At 33.9% G+C, this 23,667-nt stretch overlaps 2 protein-coding genes across 2 annotated transcripts; one reads left to right on the top strand and one right to left on the bottom strand.

Annotated features, from left to right (window-relative positions):
• The first annotated feature begins 280 nt into the window (after nucleotides 1-280).
• LOC115878899 lies at nucleotides 281-1,504 on the top strand. The gene has a single exon (XM_030895509.1). The coding sequence runs from the start codon at nucleotides 281-283 to the stop codon at nucleotides 1,502-1,504; it is 1,224 nt and encodes a 407-aa protein (XP_030751369.1).
• A 2,342-nt stretch (nucleotides 1,505-3,846) lies between these two features.
• LOC115878898 lies at nucleotides 3,847-7,511 on the bottom strand. The gene is made up of 7 exons (XM_030895508.1): nucleotides 6,833-7,511; nucleotides 6,716-6,778; nucleotides 6,592-6,666; nucleotides 6,466-6,531; nucleotides 6,078-6,137; nucleotides 5,667-6,023; nucleotides 3,847-5,606 (listed from the first exon to the last, which is right to left on the bottom strand). Exons 1-7 carry the CDS (start codon nucleotides 6,909-6,911, stop codon nucleotides 3,847-3,849), a joined length of 2,460 nt encoding a protein of 819 aa, XP_030751368.1. The 5' UTR covers nucleotides 6,912-7,511.
• Between the last annotated feature and the right edge of the window lie 16,156 nt (nucleotides 7,512-23,667).

Below are 23,667 nucleotides of genomic sequence, written 5' to 3'. Positions count from 1 at the left end.
ATAGTATAATTATCGAACCCAGGAATCTAATCTACCTTCCAGTAAATAGAAATTTTATTGATAACATTACATTGGATATATTAGATCAGGAATCAAGACCGGTCAACTTTAGAGGTGAAGACATTGTTATACGTTTGGAGCTTAAAAAGAATGGGTTTAACTTTTAAACCTTACTATTTAAATACCAGATCACAGAACAATCAATCAGTTAGTACTTGTACACCAAAGCAGACGCTCACGTCCAAGAGCATACTTCAGCTTCACCATATTATCAGTAAATATGGACTCCGTATCAGAAAAACTACAAATATTCCAACCGGTCAACGTAGATGAATCCATTGCTCGAGAAGAATGGCATACGTATCACCCGTTCACCAAATCATTTAAGAACAGCGATGAGATAGAAATTGTTATTAATCAACAGGATGTGTTTATGGATATTAGCCAGGCCGAATTATACATTGAAGCCAAATTTCTGGAAGAAGTAACGGCAGCTGTGAAAACAGGAAAATGTTCCCTGACAAATAACGTTGGAGCATTTCTATTTGAATCGATAACGTATGAATTGAATGGAAAAGTAATCGATAAAGTACGAGATCCAGGGCTTATAAGTACCGTTAAAAGTCTTTTGTGTCTCAATCAAAATGAAAGTACTGCCCTTGATGTGGCGGGATGGAATTGGCCTAGCGGTGCTGTGAAATCATATGAACCACAAACGGATAATTTCAGTCTCCTAATACCATTGAATTTCCTATTGAACGTCTTCTCCGATTATACTAGTGCTATTATGGGAACGCAGAAATTAAAGCTTGTACGTGCCAAAAAGGATGATAATTGTTATGTTAATTCAGAGGGAAACAAGAAAGCAGACATCACCATTTTGAATATAGAGTTAAGAGTAAAACATATCTACCCGAACGATTCTGTGAAATTAAAATTGTTTGAAGCGATTTCCAAGGACAAACCGATATTTATTGGATTTAGGAAATGGGAAATTCATGAACTACCTGCTCTACGACAAGCGAGAAAAGATGTATGGACAGTGAAGGCAGCATCTGAACGAGTGAGATATGTTATTGTATTCTTCCAAGAAGATCGAAAAGATAACTATATAGCTAATGGCACATATTTCGATAATTTGAAAATTACAGATGTCAAGCTTTATCTAAATTCCGAGGCCTACCCATATGAATCCCTAGATTTAAATTTTAACACTAGACAGTTTACTAAAGCCTATTCTATGTATACGGATTTTCAAAAATCGTATTTGGGAAAGATCAATAGTGAGCTTTTGCTAGATTTTACCGCCTTTGCCAGTCATGCCCTATTTGTAATCGATTGTTCAAAACAAAACGAGGCTTTGAAAAGTAATGTGATAGATGTAAAGCTAGAATTTGAGAGTTCGGAAAATTTCCCCGAAAACTCCCGAGCATTTTGTGTCATCATATACGATCGAGTCATGGAATATTTACCTTTATCAGGACATGTTAGAACGCTAATTTAATCAGTTGCTGCAAGACATTGATACGATGAAGTTCGTTGTTATAGACGTACAAGGATTTTCCATCCCCGAATTTGAGGTTAAGGAATTATCCATATACGATGGAAAAGAAATGAAAACCTATACGTTTAAACCAAAGATTTGTTACAACCATCTGCCGATACACCATAAGAAGACGATAAATTATATATTTCATAATGTTCATGGAATCCCTTATAATTCAGGGTATTTACCCTATAAGGCGATGTATAACATAATACAGGAGGAATTGGAAGGTGTCGATATGGTTTTCGTTAAAGGATATATTAAAAAGGAATTTCTGCTGTGCACGTACAACGAAATGAATCTTGATCCACCCTGTATAGTGAACTTGGAATTTACTTCTGGACCTGTACCGAAATTAGAACAATCATACAGTAATTGTAATTATCATAGACTAGAAATATGTTCTTGTACTGTAAATAATGCTCATATATTATATGATTATATTATAAACCTTTTAACTCAATAAATTTGAATCTATTAATATCCAGTATTTTTACTTATTAGCTCATAGATTAATATTAGCTCATTTTACTGTAAACCACTGTCTTGTTCACATCGCTCTCATCATCAAATCGTTTGTTTTTTTTCCGAGAACCTGGCAGAAAAGCAAATTGTTTTCCAAAGTACAAATAAGAAGAAGAAGAAGATTCAAATGTCATATGAAGGTTTTTCAACGTTTCTGGACTTTGTTGATGAAAACGTTAATAGTGGTTGGTGTGATAAATCTATAGAAATTGATGGACATTTAAATATAACTTATGCTTTTGAAGAAGAATTGAAAGTGCTGATAATTCAAGATAGGAAATGGAAAATTTATATTGATTGGGAGGATGAGTGTATATTGTTATTTAAATACTGTTTACCTATTTTTTATAATTTACTAGATGAGAGAAATGTGGAAAATAAATACACAGTGAAATGAAAAAAAATTGTTTTATTTAGAATACTCTAAATATTTTTTTTTATAAAATCAGTCTTGTACAATATAAAAGATTGAAAATGTTTTTTATTATTACTGTTAAATACATGTGTAAAATAAATATATAATTGAAAAGCTTAAATCAAACAGTGGACATAGTATAAAACGTCTAATTTTTGTAAAATCAGTCTTGTACAATATAAAAGTTTGAAAAATGTTTTTCTGTATTACTGTTAAATACATGTGTAAAATAAATATATAATTGAAAAGCTTAAATCAAACAGTAGACATAGTATAAAACGTCTAAATTTTGTATACAATATAAATATGTTAAATGTAAGCTAAAATATATTGAATATAATACTCTAAATAAAAATACACTAAAATACAAAAAATAAAATTAACCCATCCTCTAAACATGAAAGTAACTAAATATTAATAAATAAATAAAAAAATATCGAAGGAAATAGAAGTAAAAAATAGCTGCCCTTGGTTTCAGCCTATAGATTTTCCGATTATTCATCCCTATATTTTCCTAGATCTTTATGGCCCCATGCGAGCGTGTACTCGGAATTGGGAATAAGAAATCTCTTAATCGTCCGCGTAGGATAAGACTATCTTATTTTTTAGCTCTACATACATATTGTGTAAATGTGAACGGAAAGTGTTCATCGAGCGATAGATTTTCGTACCTGCTACATCGACTGTGTTTTTATAATCATCCAAACTAATATCTTGTTTGGTGATGTAGTCAGGCACACCTTTGGCCTTTTTCGTTAACTCACCATCCACTTTACACAATATGTTTTAGCCCCAGTTCCATAAAACTCCCACAAAATTTTTCCTGCATATTCATCCTTCATACGGCCCAACACAGACGAATTTACAGGAATATTATGTGGGTTGTCTTGCGAGTAATTTGACGTATCGAATCTATCTAAATTTTCGCGCATGTCATCATAAAAATTGTCGGTTTGAATTTGTAAAATTAGAGAATCGGTATCAGTGTAGAGCAGTGAGGCTTTATTACCGTACTTTGGTTTAATATAACTATACAAAAAATCATACATAATAGTTTTGGAAATTTCCAAAATTGAAAACCCTACGTAATTCCTACGATTTTCTGTTTAGCCATATGTATTGCGACTAAATTTTCGCTAAAAATCGTCAAGTCTTTAAAATGCGGTTTGGAAATATACGCTTCTGCCCCTAGCTTTCTACCAATATTTTCCCAGTGGGTAACTAACTTAATATTTACCCGTTTCTCTACGTTCTCCATTGTCTTTCCAAATACAGCGTTATTCATAAGTTTGAAAAAATCTTTTTCAAACTTATTTTCAGCGTTATTACGCTTTGCTGTATTTAGATCAATGTAGTTTGTTTAGATCAATGTGTTTTGTTGATCAATTCTGTTTAGATCTAGACCGTATGTTTGTAGACACACCTCTCTAAAATTCTCAAAAACATCAGTTAATAATAGTACGTCGGATTTTAAATATATATCTGAATATTCGCCTAAAGTTTGACATTTAAATAAATTCCATACGTTCAATGCACGCTCGTAATCTCCTTGTTTGATGGCTTCTTTTCTAAGTTCGTTATAGAAACCATTAATGGGTGGAAGCTTGGTATCGTCTAATGTGGAAAAGGAATCTACGTACGAATATGGGAAAACACCCTTCATACGAATAACCTTAAATTCTTCTTCGTTAGGGAAATACTTTCTAACCTCGCGACACTGCTGTGATGTTAAATTTTGACTTAGTTTATCCAGGCTTGATGCCATAAAGCGGAAACTGTCCAAAAATCTTAATTTTAAAAATAACTTTTGTTGTCGCTTTTCCTGTTCGTCATCATCCCCCACCATAATATATTTTGTAAAAGAAATATATCTTTCTTTGTTTTGGGGAATGACGTCCAATCGTTCTTCCTCCACAGCCAATTCTTTTATAAAAAGATGACTGTCAAAATTTGACATATTGTGGAAGAACACAGGAATAAAATTAGGTACTTTAAAATTTAGATTACAAACAGAGTGAGCCGCACCTCGATATTTTCCTGTCAGATGACAGTGGTCCCTTACTCTGTCATCTTCCACATTAAAAGGAGATTCACAAATATGACAGTGTGTCATCTGATAAAACTCAGCTTCTTGTACGCTACTGAGAGGAGACATGGATACAATATTTTTCATAAATCGAATGTAGATTGATTTACAATCAGTCTCTAACCAATCTATGAAAACTTTACTTGCATCAGGTCCTCTAAAAGTCTTGAAAATCGACTGAGAATTATCAAAATCGCATTTAATGTAATAGGCAAAAGAATAAGGAACGTGTTGGTGTGTTTTCACCGTATAGGAAATTTCAGGATCCAGCTCGTTTTGCTCTGTTTGTATAGGTTCCAAAATAGTTTCAAAATCAGCGTATACAACAAAAGGTACTTTTAATTTTCGCTCGAAATTCGTAAATTTAAGGATATTCTCGGGAATATTTTCGCCATATTTATTTTTCTTTAAATTATTCGAAGGAGTTTCAACTACAACGTGACCACAATCGTATTTTTGATGATTTTCTAATTTAATATCTGAAGAAAAATAAACCAAGCAACCATCACACAAGTATTTAGCAACTTTTTTAGCAGAAAGCTGCTGTGAGATTAGGCGAGACATATTTCTTATTAAACAATAATGATTATTACCAGAATCATCACTGATTAATAACAAATTCACATGTCTATCTGCCTTATGAGATCTAGTAAAATACAAAGGACCAACAACTTCAATAATATTCCTATCATGTTTGTAACCCTTCTCGAGTCCATAAACATTAATAGAAATATTATTGAGTTGTTCGAATTTTGACACCTGTTTCAAAGATATCGGAAAATCTATACCTGTCACATCCAATTCCTGCTCAAATGGATGGTAATTCTGGACTCGGTTGGCGTTCTGAGTCCAATGAATTGGGCGAAAGGCGGCTAAAACCGACCATACAAAACATTTCTGGTCAGTGTTTTGTATGTTCAACACAGCTTTTTTCGCTTCTATTTCCTTCGGTAATGGTATGTAAGATGAGGCTTTTAGTGGGTTGATTTTATTTACCCTTACATCTACGTGGAGAAGTTGCTGAAGAGTCCAACCTAATGTACACGAAAAAAATAATTAGTATGGTGGAAAACAGAAAAAAAATATATACTTACCACTATCTTTTTCATTGAACTCCTGGAATCTCCGCTTAATGATAGTGATGAACTGATCAAACAACTCCTCCAAATCACTACCTTGACTAGCCTCCCTGAAACGCGAGCCAAAGGACTTGATCTCCTCCACCTCCTTTGTCTGCAGGAGGAAGCGACCAAATAACTCCATACCGACTTTCACATTACCAAACCTTTCGATTTGGCACCTTACCAGCGAAATTATTTTTTCACGGAGATTATTTAAAAAATCATTAACGCTGGTAATGTTTTTATTCGATAAAAGCCGGTATGTAGCAATTCGGTTTTTATATGCGGTATTTACAAGGTAAACACCTTCCTCCTGCATTACCAAGTGTTCTAAAAAATACATTTTAATTTAAAAGGTGTATAAAAAAAATAATAATAACTTACCGTTATGGAAACCAAGTCTAGCTCTCTTTGACACCGAAGACTCTGACTCTGCCTGATCGACTAAAGAAAAAAATATTTAATATAAAATAGATGCTTTCTGTTAAAAATAATAGAAATATATGTTAAATAGTTAATTAGTTTAAATAATTGAAAAAAAAGTTAAGAAATAATAGTTGAATATGTTAAAAATAATTAAATAGTTAATTAATTTAAAAATAATGGAAAAAGTTAAAAAAATAATAGAAAAATATGTTAAAAAAAATAATTAAATAGTTAATTAATTTAAAAATAATTGAAAAAGTTAAAAAAACAATAGAAAAATATGTTAAAAAAAATAATTAAATAGTTAATTAATTTAAAAGTAATGAAAAAACAAATAATTACTTACTGTTAGTGGCAGAGCTCGTTCTTTTCAGGGAGGTCTTCTCTAAATTTTTTGGTTCAGGCAGATTGACTAAAATAAAATAGAAAAAACCATTTAATATAAAATAAAAAAAATAAAATAAAAACTCACCATTAGCGCATCTCTTCATATGCCTGCCTAAACTGTCACTTCTGCTGAACGTTTTCGAACATTTTTCGCACGTATCTAAAAAAGCGTTTTAAAGCCAGAATATAAAATAAAAATATTTACTTACGTTTACTGGGGTCAGCACTGTCGTTCACGCTGGTTTGGGGCGTGGCGGTTTGGATTTTATTAACTAAAAAATAATATATTTAAAATATTGAAAAATTAGTAGTAAATAAAAACTCACCATTAGCGCATCTCTTCATATGCCTGCCTAAATTATCCTTTCTGCTGAACACTTTCCCACAAATGCTGCATAGAAACATTTTTTTATTTTTTAGAGAGCGAATCGACTAATTTCGATGAGAGGTAGGTAGAGACTGATGTGAATTGCGAGTTGTTTGCTGGGTACAATGCTAGACCGGAAAACCGCAAACTGATAAGGAGGATTGCACAATGTTGGAAAAATTCTAGAAAAACAAATGCGTGACATCATAGTCATTATACCGGAAACCGGAAACCGCCAAGGCTGATTAAAAATAATACCGACCGCAAACTCCGATAAGGAATAAATGTTGCACAATGTATTTTTCACCAAGTTTGATTTATTTTATTTTACTTAAATATTTATCACAATAATTCATCTTAAATTTTCTAGAAAAACAAAAGCATGACATCATGAGAGGAAGCCGTAAAGATTGAAGTATTAGGTCATTTGACTGTAAACCATTGTCTTGTTCACATCGCTCTCATCATATCGTTATGGATAAATCAAGTTTGATTTATTTTTACCGTTTAAATAAATATTATTATTATTTATGAATACCCAAAAGGCATTATTAATTAAAACTCAATCGTCAAACGTTAAAATTATCATCTGTGTTAAAACATGGAAAGATTTTTTTTTGGAATATATACCGGGTGTGAAAAAACAATCTATGTATCTGTACCCCCTCCTCCTCGCGCCTGCGCTGTACCCCTCCTCTTCGCGCCTGCGCCGTGCGCTCCCTCCTCCACCTCCACCCTCCACTGATGGTGAAACCCCCTTCTCCCTCTACTAATAGTCGTTCTTGAATAGCAACCCATTCTTAAGGGGAAATACAGCTGGTTTTTCAGTGACGATATTACTTATTCCACTTGGGCGAACATAGACGGGCCGCAGACGTCTGCGTCGTTAGTAGTTAGCGGTAGCATGAAATTTTTCCACTGGCTCGACAACAGCCCCTCTTCAGGCATGTCATCATCCTCCAGGACCCTACGTCTATTAACTGCTCTCACTCTAGGAGCCACTACTACTGGTTGTGCTCTTTGGAACTCATCGGCCTTTTGCTCTTTTGAGCTATCCTCACTACTCTCATTCTCCTCTTAAGTGTTAGGGTCGTAAGCTTCGAACTCGATCGGTCTTAATCCTGCTGGGTCCCAAATATTAGTTGGGCCGTCATCCTTTGAGTACCTCATGCATTCACGAAGGTACTCTACAGCAACATATGGGGTATGGTATAGACATGTATCTGAAACGTGTCATTGCGCCAATCCTACCAATATGACCCTTGTTGTTTGGTTGCTTTGGGGGAAGACGATTGTACAATGCCTCATCTTTGTCCCTTATGTCGCCTATGGATCGTAAATAACTGGATAAAACGTCCGGTACGGGAAATTTCTTGTGTTCAAAAGTTGCGAGCAATTCGCTCTGTTCAACTATTAACCCTTCATCTGAGTGGGCAGCTTAAACCGCCTCCTTAGCCCAATACAGTTGGTTGATGTAATAATACCATAATCCCCTTGGGACTGATTTATTTCAATTTGGACTAAAGTTGGAGATTCTGAAGAGTTGCGCCAATGCATTCCGTTAAAAAGGGATGTTTCCGTACAAGCCTACCGACGTGTAATGTTTAGAAGCAAAGCAGTGCAGTGCAAAATAAATTTTATTCAGATATATATTAGATTTTATTATTATTCAGATATAATATCAAATATACATTTTATTCAGATATATATATATATATATATTCTGATTATTATTATTATTCAGATATAATATTATTTTATTCAGATAGATATTTTTTTTCAGATTGTGGATATTTAATTTCCACCACATAATCATCTGTTAGAGCATTAGGGGAGGCTCCAAATATAGAATATCTTGGCTTTAGCTGCAGTCCTACTCTCTTAAACTTTACATTTAATGTTTGTTCTACCCCTTTTAATACTTCTTCCAATTTTCTCCCTCGTAACATGGCTTCGGTTACTGGAACTTTTCTAACAGCAAGTATTTGATTTACCAAAGAACCATCACTCTTTACAGTGGGCTGCATCATATATTTTTGATGTAGTAATTCTCCCAAACCGTAAGTCAAACCAAAGACTAGATGCAGACTGCTCCCTGGTTTTGATTGCAGCTTCAGAGCACAGATCGAAAGTCATTTGCTGGGAACAGAAATTAAGAAATTCTGTGCAATCAGATGTCCCTCCTGGCTTTCCAACAAATTTCAATAGAAATTGATATAGCCCCAGGTGTTCGTTGATGCCGTTAAGGTCAAAATACTTCAGAAGCTGACTGTTCGAAGTATTTTCTATATCTTTATTAACAATTTCTTGGAGGAAAGGTAAGCCTTCCTCGTCAGAACTCAGTTCCTCTTCAGCTGCAAGATCCCGAAGAGTTAAAAACTTTATTGAGCTCTGAACTTTGGATAACATGCTCTTAGCCCAGTAGCAAGCCACTTCTGTCGGAGAGGGCTCCTCGCTTTTTCTATGAAGCTATATTAAAAAGGCAATGGCATGTTTACATCCACCTAAAATTTTATAAAAAACATGGCTTATTATAGAACAAAAAATATATTGAGAGGAGTTTATCTTAATATAAAGGCAAAAAAATGCATGCAATAAATAGAAATTGATCCCAGCAGACCATAGTGTATAGGTACTTAATAAACACTCATCTAATGAAGCAGCACAATCATGATTACTTTAGGTTGTTTCACGGACCAAACTACAACGGTCTGACGTCACAACCAATGTCGGCCCGTTTTAAGAGCAAGTAAGATTATTCAAATTTTAAACCTTTATTTCTCACGTAATTTAATTGTTATTGGAATTTTTCTTTTTCTGGGAAGTTCCTTATGATAATATCTTTCGATTTTAATGGGTTTTAAATGATTTAATTTTTTGGGCAAGTTCCCTATTGGTTGATGTAATAATTCCATAATCCCCTTGGGACCGATTTCTTCCAATTTGGACTAAAGTTTCCGATTCTGAAGAAAGCTGAAAGTAGTGGGATCAATAATGCCTTAGTCAGAAAGCTACCGATCAATAGTTGAGAAGGCATTGATGTCTGTGTCCGTAGTGTCCAATTTGTTAAAATGTGAGACTAGTATAATAAAGTCTGAGCTTGTTAAATTAATAGTGTCACCCATATAGGAATAATTTTCGGTTTGGGTTGAGCAATTGATATAATAGTCGTTGTTGAATAGCAACCCATTCTGAAGGGGAAATTCAGCTGGTTTTTCAGTGACGATATTACTTATTCCACTTGGGCGGACATAGACGGGCCGCAGACGTCTGTGTGTTTCCTCCTCAGACGGCATGGTACTACCAGGATCCAAAATATATTTTTTTGTCCTTTAAAGTTAGTACTATTAAGGACCAGTGACTACTAAAAACACGGTACCGTAACAATATAATTTGTGCCTTCCAAGGATCTAAAAAGTGTGGAAAACATTGGATAGTCTTTTATACGTAAAGGATTGTTAAGAATAATAGAAGCAGAAATAGTATCAACATAATATATAGTTGAAATATTAAGAAGAAGGCTGAAAGCAGTGCAGTCAGTGCCTTAGTCAAAAAGCCACCGATTCATAGTTGAGAAGGTATTGATGTCTGTGTCCGCAGTGTCCAATTTGTTAAAATGTGAGACTATTATAATAAAGTCTGAGCTTGTTAAATTAATAGTGTCACCCATATAGGAATAATTTCTGGTTTTCGACCGAGCCAAAACGAGGGATCTTGAGCAATTGATATAATAGTCGTTGTTGAATAGCAACCCATTCTTAAGGGGAAATACAGCTGGTTTTTCAGTGACGATATTACTTATTCCACTTGGGCGGACATAGACGGGCCGCAGACATCTGCGTCGTTAGTAGTTAGCAGTAGCATGAAATTTTTCCACTGGCTCGACAACAGCCCAGGCATGTCGTCATCCTCCAGGACCCTACGTCTATTAACTACTCTCACTCGAGGAGCCACTGCTACTGGTTGTGCTCTTTGGAACTCGTCGGCCTTTTGTTCTTTTGAGCTATCCTCACTACTCTCATTCTCCTCTTAAGCGTTAGGATCGTAAGCTCCGAACTCGATCGGTCTTAATCCTGCTGGGTCCCAAATATTAGTTGGGTCGTCATCCTTTGAGTACCTCATGCTGGTACTCTACAGCAACATATGAGTATGGTGTAGACATGTAATTGTAACGTGTCATTGCGCCAATCCTACCAATATGACCCTTGTTGTTTGGTTGCTTTGGGGGAAGACGATTGTACAATGCCTCATCTTTGTCCCTTATGTCGCCTATGGATGGTAAATAACTGGATAAAACGTTCGGTACGGGAAATTTCTTGTGTTCAAAAGTTGCGAGCAATTCGCTCTGGGAAGTTCCTTATGATAATATCTTTCGATTTTAATGGTTTTTAAATGATTTTATTTTTTGGGCAAGTTCCCTATTGGTTGATGTAATAATTCCATAATCCCCTTGGGACCGATTTCTTCCAATTTGGACTAAAGTTTCCGATTCTGAAGAAAGCTGAAAGTAGTGGGATCAATAATGCCTTAGTCAGAAAGCTACCGATCAATAGTTGAGAAGGTATTGATGTCTGTGTCCGTAGTGTCCAATTTGTTAAAATGTGAGACGAGTATAATAAAGTCTGAGCTTGTTAAATTAATAGTGACATCCATATAGGAATAATTTCCAGTTTTAAAAACGAGGGATCTTGAGAAATTGATATAATAGTCGTTGTTGAATAGTAACCCATTCTGAAGGGGAAATTCAGCTGGTTTTTCAGTGACGATATTACTTATTCCACTTGGGCGGACATAGACGGGCCGCAGTGCGTCGTTAGTAGTTAGCGGTAGGATGAAATTTTTCCACTGGCTCGACAACAACCGCCTCTTCAGGTATGTTGTCATCCTCCAGGACCCTACGTCTATTAACTGCTCTCAGTCGTGGTGGAGTCCACTGCTACTGGTTGTGCTCCTTGGACTAGCAACATATGGGTATGTATCTGAAATGTGTCATTGCGCCGAAGACGATTGTACAATGCCTCACCTTTGTCCCTTATGCCGCCAATGGATCGGAAATAACTGGATAAAACGTCCGGAACAGGAAATTTCTTGTATTCAAAAGTTGCGAGCAATTCGCTCTGTTCAACTATTAAAAATATATATATATATATATATATATATATATATATATATATATATATATATATATATATATATATATATATATATATATATATATATATATATATATATATATATATATATATATATATATATATAAACCAAACCAAACCAAACACAAAAAAAACAAGGTATGACCAAATGGGCCCTTCAGAATTTGAAAAAGCATGTATTCTTACATATAAAATGGAAATTGACGACTCTCTCCATTGGTCGATACCAAAGATATAGGCAAAAAACTGGAAAAATTGAATTTTTTAAATTTTAGTTTGAAAAAATCATAACTTTTTTTGTAATGAAGCTAAAACAACATTTTTTTTAGTTTTATTCCATATTTAAAATTGTAAAATATATTAGAAAAACAGCAATATTTAAAAAAAACAACAAAGTGCTAAAAAAATGTTTAACTACTCGCCATAACTCCTTTATGCAAAGAGCTATTTAAATTAACTAAAACTAAAACTGTGCAATTTAATGGGCTTCATTTTGTCTCGATTAACATGTGGTCTATTATTAAAAATAAAGACTGTAGCGGCTCTTAAACATTGTAAGGCGTGTCTCTGCGTTGGGGTACCCGGCGCGCGGAAGAATATTTCCATCGCGATCCACCTATTTTACATTTTCTAGCCGCGGTACGGTTTTAAATACAAGTTTTTCATTAGTTATTTGCACCATGTTAGGGTAAATAATTATTATAAATTCTTATTTTTTCCAAAAAATGCTTATACTCGTACACTGTACAAAGGAAACTTTAATTATGATATAAACATGGTAAAAAAATTAAGAAACACAAATATTAAGAGGAATCATTTAAAAATGCATCGTCATCAGGATCATCAGCCTCAATTTGATTTTCTGCAACTTCTCGACTAACATTATTGCAATTTATTTTGCATTTGCAATGTGTACTATAAAATACTCCTTCTTTTTTACATTGACATTTTTGGGTGTTGTAACTTTTGTCATTGCAAAATAGAGAAATCATTTGCCGTATATCTTCTGGAAATGGAGCTTGATTCATAATTTTTGTAACTATACAAAATTGTCCTCATTTAATGTCCATCCATACAACAAGGGATCTTTTTTGGCTGCTTCTCCAAGATGACTATTGACCCATATAAATATAAATGTTTGATAATATGACCTAAAATTACATTTTTTATTCGTACAAAGCAATACATTTTGATTTTATTTTACCTAAGGATATGTAGTTTGAAACTATCTTCTGTAGGGGGCAATTCTTGGGCTGGTTTTTGCTCTGATTTGTAAGGTTTAACCGAATTTCGTTTAAATCGTTTGCATTTTTGTTTTTATACAAAAAACTTACAAATTTTCTAGCAAATTATATTCCTTCTTCTGGGCCCTTTAGCAAATTTGTGCAGGTTAAGTGAGTCGCAATTTTTATAGTAAATTTCCCAAGCCTGTTTTTTTTCCTATTTTAAATAGCGAACTTGTAGTATCACATCCTGTGAGGCTGTGAAAACTTCATAATCCTTCACATGCCAATTTACCAATGTTTTTCGAAATGACGTGAATGGGAATAAATCGTTTTTAAATTATAATTATTATTCAAATGCACAAATATTATATTTTATTACCAACAGAATAATATCTTCACAATTTGTCAGTAAAACATCAATTATTTACCTATTTACATAAAAAATATATTGTAAGCTATTTCTTAAAAACAAAAATTAGGATAGATAGTTTTTTTTTGACAATATTGAAAATAGTTCTTTTCCAAAAGGTATTGCACTTTTCTAAGATATCTTCCACGTACATCTCATCATAGCCTACATAAACAAAATCAACATTTTTTGTATGTTCAAAGTGTTCGTTAGCTACACAAAACAAACATTTCTTTTTTTTTAAACAAAACATTTCTAATTGCACTTGTGCCTTGTATTTTGATGCAAATTCTTTCTTGGATGTCAGGTATCTTTTGAAAGATTTTGATGAAGTAGGGCATTTTACTTCAATAAGGAGATCCTTACAGATTCCGTCGGGAGAAGCACCAATAAAGGGATGTTGTGAGACCAGCATTATTCCACAGCGATGAATTTTTTCTCCAATTTTTTTCTCCACAATTTTGAGCACTTTCCCTTCTAGCAGTCTTCCCCTAGCTATAGCATTGGTATCTTTTAGTTTTGTTGTCCCTAGAATGGATTCAACTAGCGAACCATCCACGGTCTTGCAATGCGCTACATCATAAGCTTTTGATGCTGTTATTCTCATGAACAATGTTCATGCTACAATGGATTATCCACTTGGTTCTTAGTAGCAGCTTCAGCTTCTGTACAGGTTTCTTCTAGCATCTTTTCAATACAGAATTGGGAGAAGTCTTCAGCGCTTAGTTGGGATGAGTTGTTCAGAGCTGCAAAATCTTCAAACAGTTTATGGAGTGATAGTTTGTCGATATCACTCTCTTGTTTGAAATATTTCATGAGTACAGTATCAGTCGTTCCAAGTTCCAAGCTATGGTCCACGAATGACTGTAGAAAGGAATCATCGTCTGACAACTGTAGTGGCTTTGGTTTTCCCAGTTCCTCAGTTTTCACAAATGTTAAATTTGTGCCAATACTGGACAAGGTAGACTTCTTTCAATACCAAACTGTTGAAGTCTTTGACGGTTCTTCACTACGCCTAAGAATTTGCAATGTGTACTATAAAATACTCCTTTTTTACATTGACATTTTTGGGTGTTGTAACTTTTGTCATTGCAAAATAAAGAAATCATTTGCCGTATATCTTCTGGAACTGGAGCTTCATTCATCATTTTTGTAACTCTACAAAATTGTCCTCATTTAATGTCCATCCATACAACAAGGGATCTTTTTTGGCTGCTTCTCCAAGATGACTATTGACCCATATAAATATAAATGTTTGATAATATGACCTAAAATTACATTTTTTATTCGTACAAAGCAATACATTTTGATTTTATTTTACCTAAGGACATGTAGTTTGAAACTATCTTCTGTAGGGGGCAATTCTTGGGCTGGTTTTTGCTCTGATTTGTAAAGTTTAACCGAATTTCGCTTAAATCGTTTGCATATTTGTTTTTATACAAAAAACTTACAAATTTTCTAGCAAATTGTATTCCTTCTTCTGGGCCCTTTAGCAAATTTGTGCAGGTTAAGTGAGTCGCAATTTTTATAGTAAATTTCCCAAGCCTTTTATTTTTCCTATTTTAAATAGTGAACTTGTAGTATCACATCCTGTGAGGCTGTGAAAACTTCATAATCCTTCACATGCCAATTTACCAATGTTTTTCGAAATGACGCGAATGGGAATAAATCGTTTTTAAATTATAATTATTATTCAAATGCACAAATATTATATTTTATTACCAACAGAATAATATCTTCACAATTTTCCAGTAAAACATCAATTATTTACCTATTTACATAAAAAATATATTGTAAGCTATTTCTTAAAAACAAAAATTAGGATAGATAGTTTTTTTGACAATATTGAAAATAGTTCTTTTCCAAAAGGTATTGCACTTTTCTAAGATATCTTCCACGTACATCTCATCATAGTCTACATAAACAAAATCAACATTTTTTGTATGTTCAAAGTCTTCGTTAGCTACACAAAACAAACATTTCTTTTTTTTTAAACAAAACATTTGTAATTGCACTTGTGCCTTGTATTTTGATGTAACTTCTTTCTTGGATGTCAGGTATCTTTTGAAAGATTTTGATGAAGTAGGGCATTTTACTTCAATAAGGAGATCCTTACAGATTCCATCGGGAGAAGCACCAATAAAGGGATGTTGTGGGACCAGCATTATTCCACAGCGATGAATTTTTTCTCCAATTTTTTTCTCCACAATTTTGAGCACTTTCCCTTCTAGCAGTCTTCCCCTAGCTATAGCATTGGTATCTTTTAGTTTTGTTGTCCCTAGAATAGATTCAACTAGCGAACCATCCATGGTCTTGCAATGCGCTACATCATAAGCTTTTGATACTGTTATTCTCATGAACCTTAGTTCATGTTCTCATGAACCTTAGTTCATGCTACAATGGATTATCCACTTGGTTCTTAGTAGCAGCTTCAGCTTCTGTACAGGTTTCTTCTAGCATCTTTTCAATACAGAATTGGGAGAAGTCTTCAGCGCTTAGTTGGGATGAGTTGTTCAGAGCTGCAAAATCTTCAAACAGTTTATGGAGTGATAGTTTGTCGATATCACTCTCTTGTTTGAAATATTTCATGAGTACAGTATCAGTTGTTCCAAGTTCCAAGCTATGGTCCACGAATGACTGTAGAAAGGAATCATCGTCTGACAACTGTAGTGGCTTTTCGTAGTGGCTTTTTGTTTTCTCCTTCTCGTTTAACTTGCACCCATCCAACAGCATTGTCACCATATGTTTCACAACCAGACCTGATGAAAAGATGAAAGGCCTTAAATTCCAAACTTTTGCATTTTTAAAGATAATGAAGGCATATTAAAATGAGCAATTTTCAGACATTTCTAATTAATTTTTTCGCACTTGAGTAACATAATACGAAACAATATTCCTTCACCTTACCTTTGAGCTTTCATCCCTTTTAATTCAGCACTCATGAAACTCGGATTATTTCCCAAAAACGAAAACATCATTAGGGCATCTATTTTCGGCAGATTGTCCGACTGTCCTTGTACAAATCCCGTTTCTGTAGCCATCGTTCACACACTACGCTTTTGGGCAACCCACAATGTTTGTAGAAACAAACGGAAATAGTTTTAGTCTTGTAAAAATTAAGATTTTTGAGGTCACTCTAACACAAAAAACACAAGAGCACACGACGCATACACGACGCAAACAAAGTATAAATGGCGTTTCTCACTAGGCTTGACGGTAGAGACCGATCGATACCGTTCTGTGACGTCACATCAGAAGGTTGGTCAATGGCGTCGTTTTCGCGCCGGGTTTGAATTTTAAAAGTTATTGGTATTTTTTTGGGCAGGTTAATTTGATTAAAAGTTTTAATTAATGTGCCGATATACGTTATTTAACTTACCGAATTCAATAAGCGTAAAATTAAAAATTATGCAAATTTATCATTTCGCCGCCGCGCCGCGCGCCGTACCTCGCTGCAGAGACACGCATCACAACGTTTAAGACCCGCTACAGTCTTTATTTTTAATAATAGACCACATGTTAATCGAGACAAAATGAAGCCCATTAAATTGCGCAGTTTAAAAAAAACATTTAAATAGCTCTTTGCATAAAAGAGTTATGGCGAAGCGAGTTCAAAATTTTAACATTGAAAATGTTTCTGTTATCCTATATAAGGGAGCCCAAATCGAATTAAAATGCTACATTTGCCACACCATGACGTCATATATACAAGGGTATAGGAAATCTCGGCGCAGCGGCGGCAGTCGGCTAGCGCGCGCAAAAACCATTACATCGCTAATTGTTTATTGATATATCTTTATTAGTTTAAAAGCAAAAAATATGGGGTTTGCTTTGATACCTTGTCAAGACATAAGCGAAACTTTTAAATTGTTTCTTTTTTTCATTTAGGCCTTCGTTTTTCGTTAAATGAAAGTTATATTAAAAAAAAGCTATTTTTAAACCAAATTTTCGCATGATTGAAATGATTATTCATGTTTAAAGTTTTTTTTGGTCATAAGCGCTAATGGAAATGTTTTTTTGTAAGTAATTATAAAAAATTAATCCCTACGAAGACTTTATTGTGTACTGGATCAAAAAATAAGTATTTGTTTTCTCTATACGGTGGTATTAATATATCGATTTTTGAGGATAGTGCCCTTTTACCCGGTCTAATTTTGTACTACTTTCGGAATAAGGGTCCCCATGTCATGTACTGTACTCCCCATGTCATGTACTGTACTCCCCATGTCATGTACTTTACATCCGTTTTTAATTTGTGTAACATATTTCTTTAACGAATTAACCTGTAACAATAGTGGTAGGTACGGGCACAGATTTTTTCGCTAGGTAACTTATTAAGTCGTTAAACAGGCCTATAAACACATAAAAATTGGCACAAAGGTAAAAAGAATCTATGAAATTTATACCCTTAGGGAATAGAATAGGGAATGAAAGTTTGCTGTACGAAAATGCAGTACTATAACATTATAAACCAGACAGTATAAAATTTTATACAAGGGTTTATTTAGTGACATCAGAACGAACTATATCTTCCTCAATTATCCTTCAAAGAATAAAAAATAACCTATAAAGAGAGTATTAGTGCTCTTAATAAATAAAAAAAAGATGAAAAATAAAAAACATCTATGCTCACCAGCTCTCTATAAAGAAGTAAAAAATAATTTAAATTAATGCATGAACGATTCGAGGTGTAACGCGAACGTAGTCGCGGGAACAAGCTAGTAATTTATTAAATTATTTTATTTAACTCATTAATTTTCATTGAAAAGGAATTTTTGTAATTCGCCACTATATTAGTTAAAAACTAAGAAACTCATATCAAATTTAAGTTTTGCGATTTTGACTTATACTTTTTACAAAATCTGAACACATTTTAAAAGAAAAAAAAGTTTTTGATAATATTTGTGTAGATTGACTACAAGTTGTATAACATAAATTTCTACGACCGGTCTACCTAGTGGTCTGCAGCATCGCCTTGTGGTGCAAACGTGGGCCTGTTAATCTGTGACGTGACGCACAACAGCCAAGAAAAACAGAAGCGTGGCTAAGAATTTAGTAATTTAAAAAAAATGTCTTTTAGATATAGTAGTAGGTATTAAAAAGTTTTGTGTTTAAATGGGGTTTGCCTTTAACAGTTAAAAAATTATATCGTAAAGTGTAACTTTTAGTAAGAATTCTTTATCTGTTATTGATCATGATCTGTCATCATGTTAACCTGATGTTTTGTATGTTATTTTGTTTTTTTTCGAGGTTTTTTTGCTTGCTTGTTTTACGGATAGGTGCGATCGCATAATTATTATTGATAATGTTTTATTTAATGTTAACATTACTACTTTTTCAGTGAATTTTTAAATCTGTTGTTTTTTGTTAAGTTCGTTATTTAAACATATGTATGTAATACACTCATATTAACACTAATAATATTTTTACGTTTTTATTCATCATTTTCAATGCCCCCCCGGTTGCATCTTTGTAAAGGACTGTGATTTTTTTTTATCACATTGTTTTTTTTTAATATTACTGTTGTTCTAATATATTTTACAATTTTTCTTAAACAAAGTATATACTAGAGGAAAAGAAATTAAATATGGAATAAAACTAAAAAAAATGTTGTTTTATTACAAAAAAAGTTATGATTTTTTCAAACTAAAAATTAAAAAATTCTATTTTTCCAGTTTTTTGCCTATATTTTTGGTCTCGACCAATGGGAGAGTTGTCAATTTCCATTTTATATGTAAAAATACATGGCTTTTCGAATTGTGAAGGTCCCAAAAAATCCGCATGGAAAAAAGGTCTAAATGAATCACCCTTTACGTAAATGATTGTTAAGAATAATAGAAGCAGAAATAGTATCAACATAATATATATTTGGAATATTAAGAAGAAAGCTGAAAGCAGTACAGTTAATGCCTTAGTCAGAAAGCCACCGATCCATAGTTGAGAAGGTATTGATGTCTGTGTCCCTGGTGTCCAATTTGTTAAAATGTGAGACTAGTATAATAAAGTCTGAGTTTCTTAAATTCCTAGTGTCACCCATATAGGAATAATTTCCGATTTTAAAAACGAGGGAGCAATTGAAGGAGCGATCTTGAGCAATTGATATATTAGTCGTTGAATCGAAACCCATTCTGAAAGGAAAATTCAGCTGGTTTTTCAGTGACGATATTACTTATTCCACTTGAGCGGACAGGGCCTGGCATCGATCGTTACGAAATCACACCTTTATGTTGTTGCTCCCTATAAACAAAAAATCCGTCTAATATTTTGAAGTGTTTCCTATGCAGAAGGCATGGTACTACCAGGATCCAAAATATATATTTTTTTGTCCTTTAAACTTAGTATTATAAGAAGGCCCCGTGACTACTAAAAACATGGTACGGTATCTAATCTATGCCTTCCAAGGATTTAAAAGTGTAAAAATTTTAAATACTCTTTTATACGTAAAGGATTGTTAAGTATAATAGAAGCAGAAATAGTATCAACGTAATATATATTTTTTAATATTATTCCAAAAAAAGCGGCGCAGTCAATGCCTTAGGCAGAAAGTCACCGATCAGTTGAGAAGGTATTGATGTCTGTGTCCGTAGTGTCCAATTTGTTAAAATGTGAGACTAGTATAATAAAGTCTGAGCTTGTTAAATTAATAGTGTCACCCATATAGGAATAATTTCCGATTTTAAAAACGAGGGAGCAATTCAAGGAGCGATCTTGAGCAATTGATATATTAGTCGTTGAATCGAAACCCATTCTGAAAGGAAAATTCAGCTGGTTTTCAGTGACGATATTACTTATTCCACTTGAGCGGACAGGGCCTGGCATCGATCGTTACGAAATCACACCTTTATGTTGTTGCTCCCTATAAAACAAAAAATCCTCTAATATTTTGAAGTGTTTCCTATGCAGAAGGCATGGTACTACCAGGATCCAAAATATATATTTTTTGTCCTTTAAACTTAGTATTATAAGAAGGCCCCGTGACTACTAAAAACATGGTACGGTATCTAATCTATGCCTTCCAAGGATTTAAAAGTGTAAAAATTTTGAATACTCTTTTATACGTAAAGGATTGTTAAGTATAATAGAAGCAGAAATAGTATCGACATAATATATATTTTTTAATATTATTCCAAAAAAAGCGGCGCAGTCAATGCCTTAGGCAGAAAGTCACCGATCAGTTGAGAAGGTATTGATGTCTGTGTCCGTAGTGTCCAATTTGTTAAAATGTGAGACTAGTATAATAAAGTCTGAGCTTGTTAAATTAATAGTGTCACCCATATAGGAATAATTTCCGATTTTAAAAACGAGGGAGCAATTGAAGGAGCGATCTTGAGCAATTGATATATTAGTCGTTGAATCGAAACCCATTCTGAAAGGAAAATTCAGCTGGTTTTCAGTGACGATATTACTTATTCCACTTGAGCGGACAGGGCCTGGCATCGATCGTTACGAAATCACACCTTTATGTTGTTGCTCCCTATAAACAAAAAATCCGTCTAATATTTTGAAGTGTTTCCTATGCAGAAGGCATGGTACTACCAGGATCCAAAATATATATTTTTTTGTCCTTTAAACTTAGTATTATAAGAAGGCCCAGTGACTACTAAAAACATGGTACGGTATCTAATCTATGCCTTCCAAGGATTTAAAAAGTGTAAAAAATTTTGAATACTCTTTTATACGTAAAGGATTGTTAAGTATAATAGAAGCAGAAATAGTATCAACATAATATATATTTGGAATATTAAGAAGAAAGCTGAAAGCAGTACAGTTAATGCCTTAGTCAGAAAGCCACCGATCCATAGTTGAGAAGGTATTGATGTCTGTGTCCGTAGTGTCCAATTTGTTAAAATGTGAGACTAGTATAATAAAGTCTGAGTTTCTTACATTCCTAGTGTCACCCATATAGGAATAATTTCCGATTTTAAAAATGAGGGAGCAATTGAAGGAGCGATCTTGAGCAATTGATATATTAGTCGTTGAATCGAAACCCATTCTGAAAGGAAAATTCAGCTGGTTTTTCAGTGACGATATTACTTATTCCACTTGAGCGGACAGGGCCTGGCATCGATCGTTACGAAATCACACCTTTATGTTGTTGCTCCCTATAAACAAAAAATCCGCCTAATATTTTGAAGTGTTTCCTATGCAGAAGGCATGGTACTACCAGGATCCAAAATATATATTATTTTGGCCTTTAAACTTAGTATTATAAGAAGGCCCAATGACTACTAAAAACATGGTACGGTAACATCTAATCTATGCCTTCCAAGGATTTAAAAAGCGTAAAAATTTTTTAATACTCTTTTATACGTACAGGATTGTTAAGTATAATAGAAGCAGAAATAGTATCAACATAATATATAGTTGAAATATTAAGAAGAAGGCTGAAAGCAGTGCAGTCAATGCCTTAGTCAGAAAGCCACCGATCCATAGTTGAGAAGGTATTGATGTCTGTGTCCGTAGTGTCCAATTTGTTAAAATGTGAGACTAGTATAATAAAGTCTGAGTTTCTTACATTCCTAGTGTCACCCATATAGGAATAATTTCCGATTTTAAAAACGAGGGAGCAATTGAAGGAGCGATCTTGAGCAATTGATATATTAGTCGTTGAATCGAAACCCATTCTGAAAAGGAAAATTCAGCTGGTTTTTCAGTGACGATATTACTTATTCCACTTGAGCGGACAGGGCCTGGCATCGATCGTTACGAAATCACACCTTTATGTTGTTGCTCCCTATAAACAAAAAATCCGTCTAATATTTTGAAGTGTTTCCTATGCAGAAGGCATGGCACTACCAGGATCCAAAATATATATTTTTTTGTCCTTTAAACTTAGTATTATAAGAAGGCCCCGTGACTACTAAAAACATGGTACGGTATCTAATCTATGCCTTCCAAGGATTTAAAAAGTGTAAAAAATTTTGAATACTCTTTTATACGTAAAGGATTGTTAAGTATAATAGAAGCAGAAATAGTATCAACATAATATATATTTTTTAATATTATTCCAAAAAAAGCGGCGCAGTCAATGCCTTAGGCAGAAAGTCACCGATCAGTTGAGAAGGTATTGATGTCTGTGTCCGTAGTGTCCAATTTGTTAAAATGTGAGACTAGTATAATAAAGTCTGAGCTTGTTAAATTAATAGTGTCACCCATATAGGAATAATTTCCGATTTTAAAAACGAGGGAGCAATTGAAGGAGCGATCTTGAGCAATTGATATATTAGTCGTTGAATCGAAACCCATTCTGAAAGGAAAATTCAGCTGGTTTTTCAGTGACGATATTACTTATTCCACTTGAGCGGACAGGGCCTGGCATCGATCGTTACGAAATCACACCTTTATGTTGTTGCTCCCTATAAACAAAAAATCCGTCTAATATTTTGAAGTGTTTCCTATGCAGAAGGCATGGTACTACCAGGATCCAAAATATATATTTTTTGTCCTTTAAACTTAGTATTATAAGAAGGCCCAGTGACTACTAAAAACATGGTACGGTATCTAATCTATGCCTTCCAAGGATTTAAAAAGTGTAAAAAATTTTGAATACTCTTTTATACGTAAAGGATTGTTAAGTATAATAGAAGCAGAAATAGTATCAACATAATATATAGTTGAAATATTAAGAAGAAGGCTGAAAGCAGTACAGTTAATGCCTTAGTCAGAAAGCCACCGATCCATAGTTGAGAAGGTATTGATGTCTGTGTCCGTAGTGTCCAATTTGTTAAAATGTGAGACTAGTATAATAAAGTCTGAGTTTCTTACATTCCTAGTGTCACCCATATAGGAATAATTTCCGATTTTAAAAACGAGGGAGCAATTGAAGGAGCGATCTTGAGCAATTGATATATTAGTCGTTGAATCGAAACCCATTCTGAAAGGAAAATTCAGCTGTTTTTTCAGTGACGATATTACTTATTCCACTTGAGCGGACAGGGCCTGGCATCGATCGTTACGAAATCACACCTTTATGTTGTTGCTCCCTATAACCAAAAAATCCGCCTAA

Source organism: Sitophilus oryzae, unplaced genomic scaffold (genome assembly GCF_002938485.1).
Source record: "Sitophilus oryzae breed Bouriz unplaced genomic scaffold, Soryzae_2.0 scaffold_1536_pilon_pilon, whole genome shotgun sequence".
NCBI classification, from domain to species: Eukaryota; Metazoa; Arthropoda; class Insecta; order Coleoptera; family Curculionidae; genus Sitophilus; species Sitophilus oryzae.
Note: the sequence above shows the minus strand (reverse complement) of the source record. Positions and strands in the feature narration are given on the sequence as shown.

Excerpts from the sequence above, each read along its gene's own strand:
- LOC115878899 (XM_030895509.1), top strand. The coding sequence starts at position 281 with ATGGACTCCGTATCAGAAAAACTACAAATATTCCAACCGGTCAACGTA.
- LOC115878898 (XM_030895508.1), bottom strand. The coding sequence starts at position 6,911 with ATGTTTCTATGCAGCATTTGTGGGAAAGTGTTCAGCAGAAAGGATAAT. Across the intron at positions 6,138-6,465 it reads AACGAGCTCTGCCACTAACA|TCGATCAGGCAGAGTCAGAG; the intron begins GTAAGTAATTAT and ends TTTTTTCTTTAG. Across the intron at positions 5,607-5,666 it reads GTTCAATGAAAAAGATAGTG|GTTGGACTCTTCAGCAACTT; the intron begins GTAAGTATATAT and ends CGTGTACATTAG.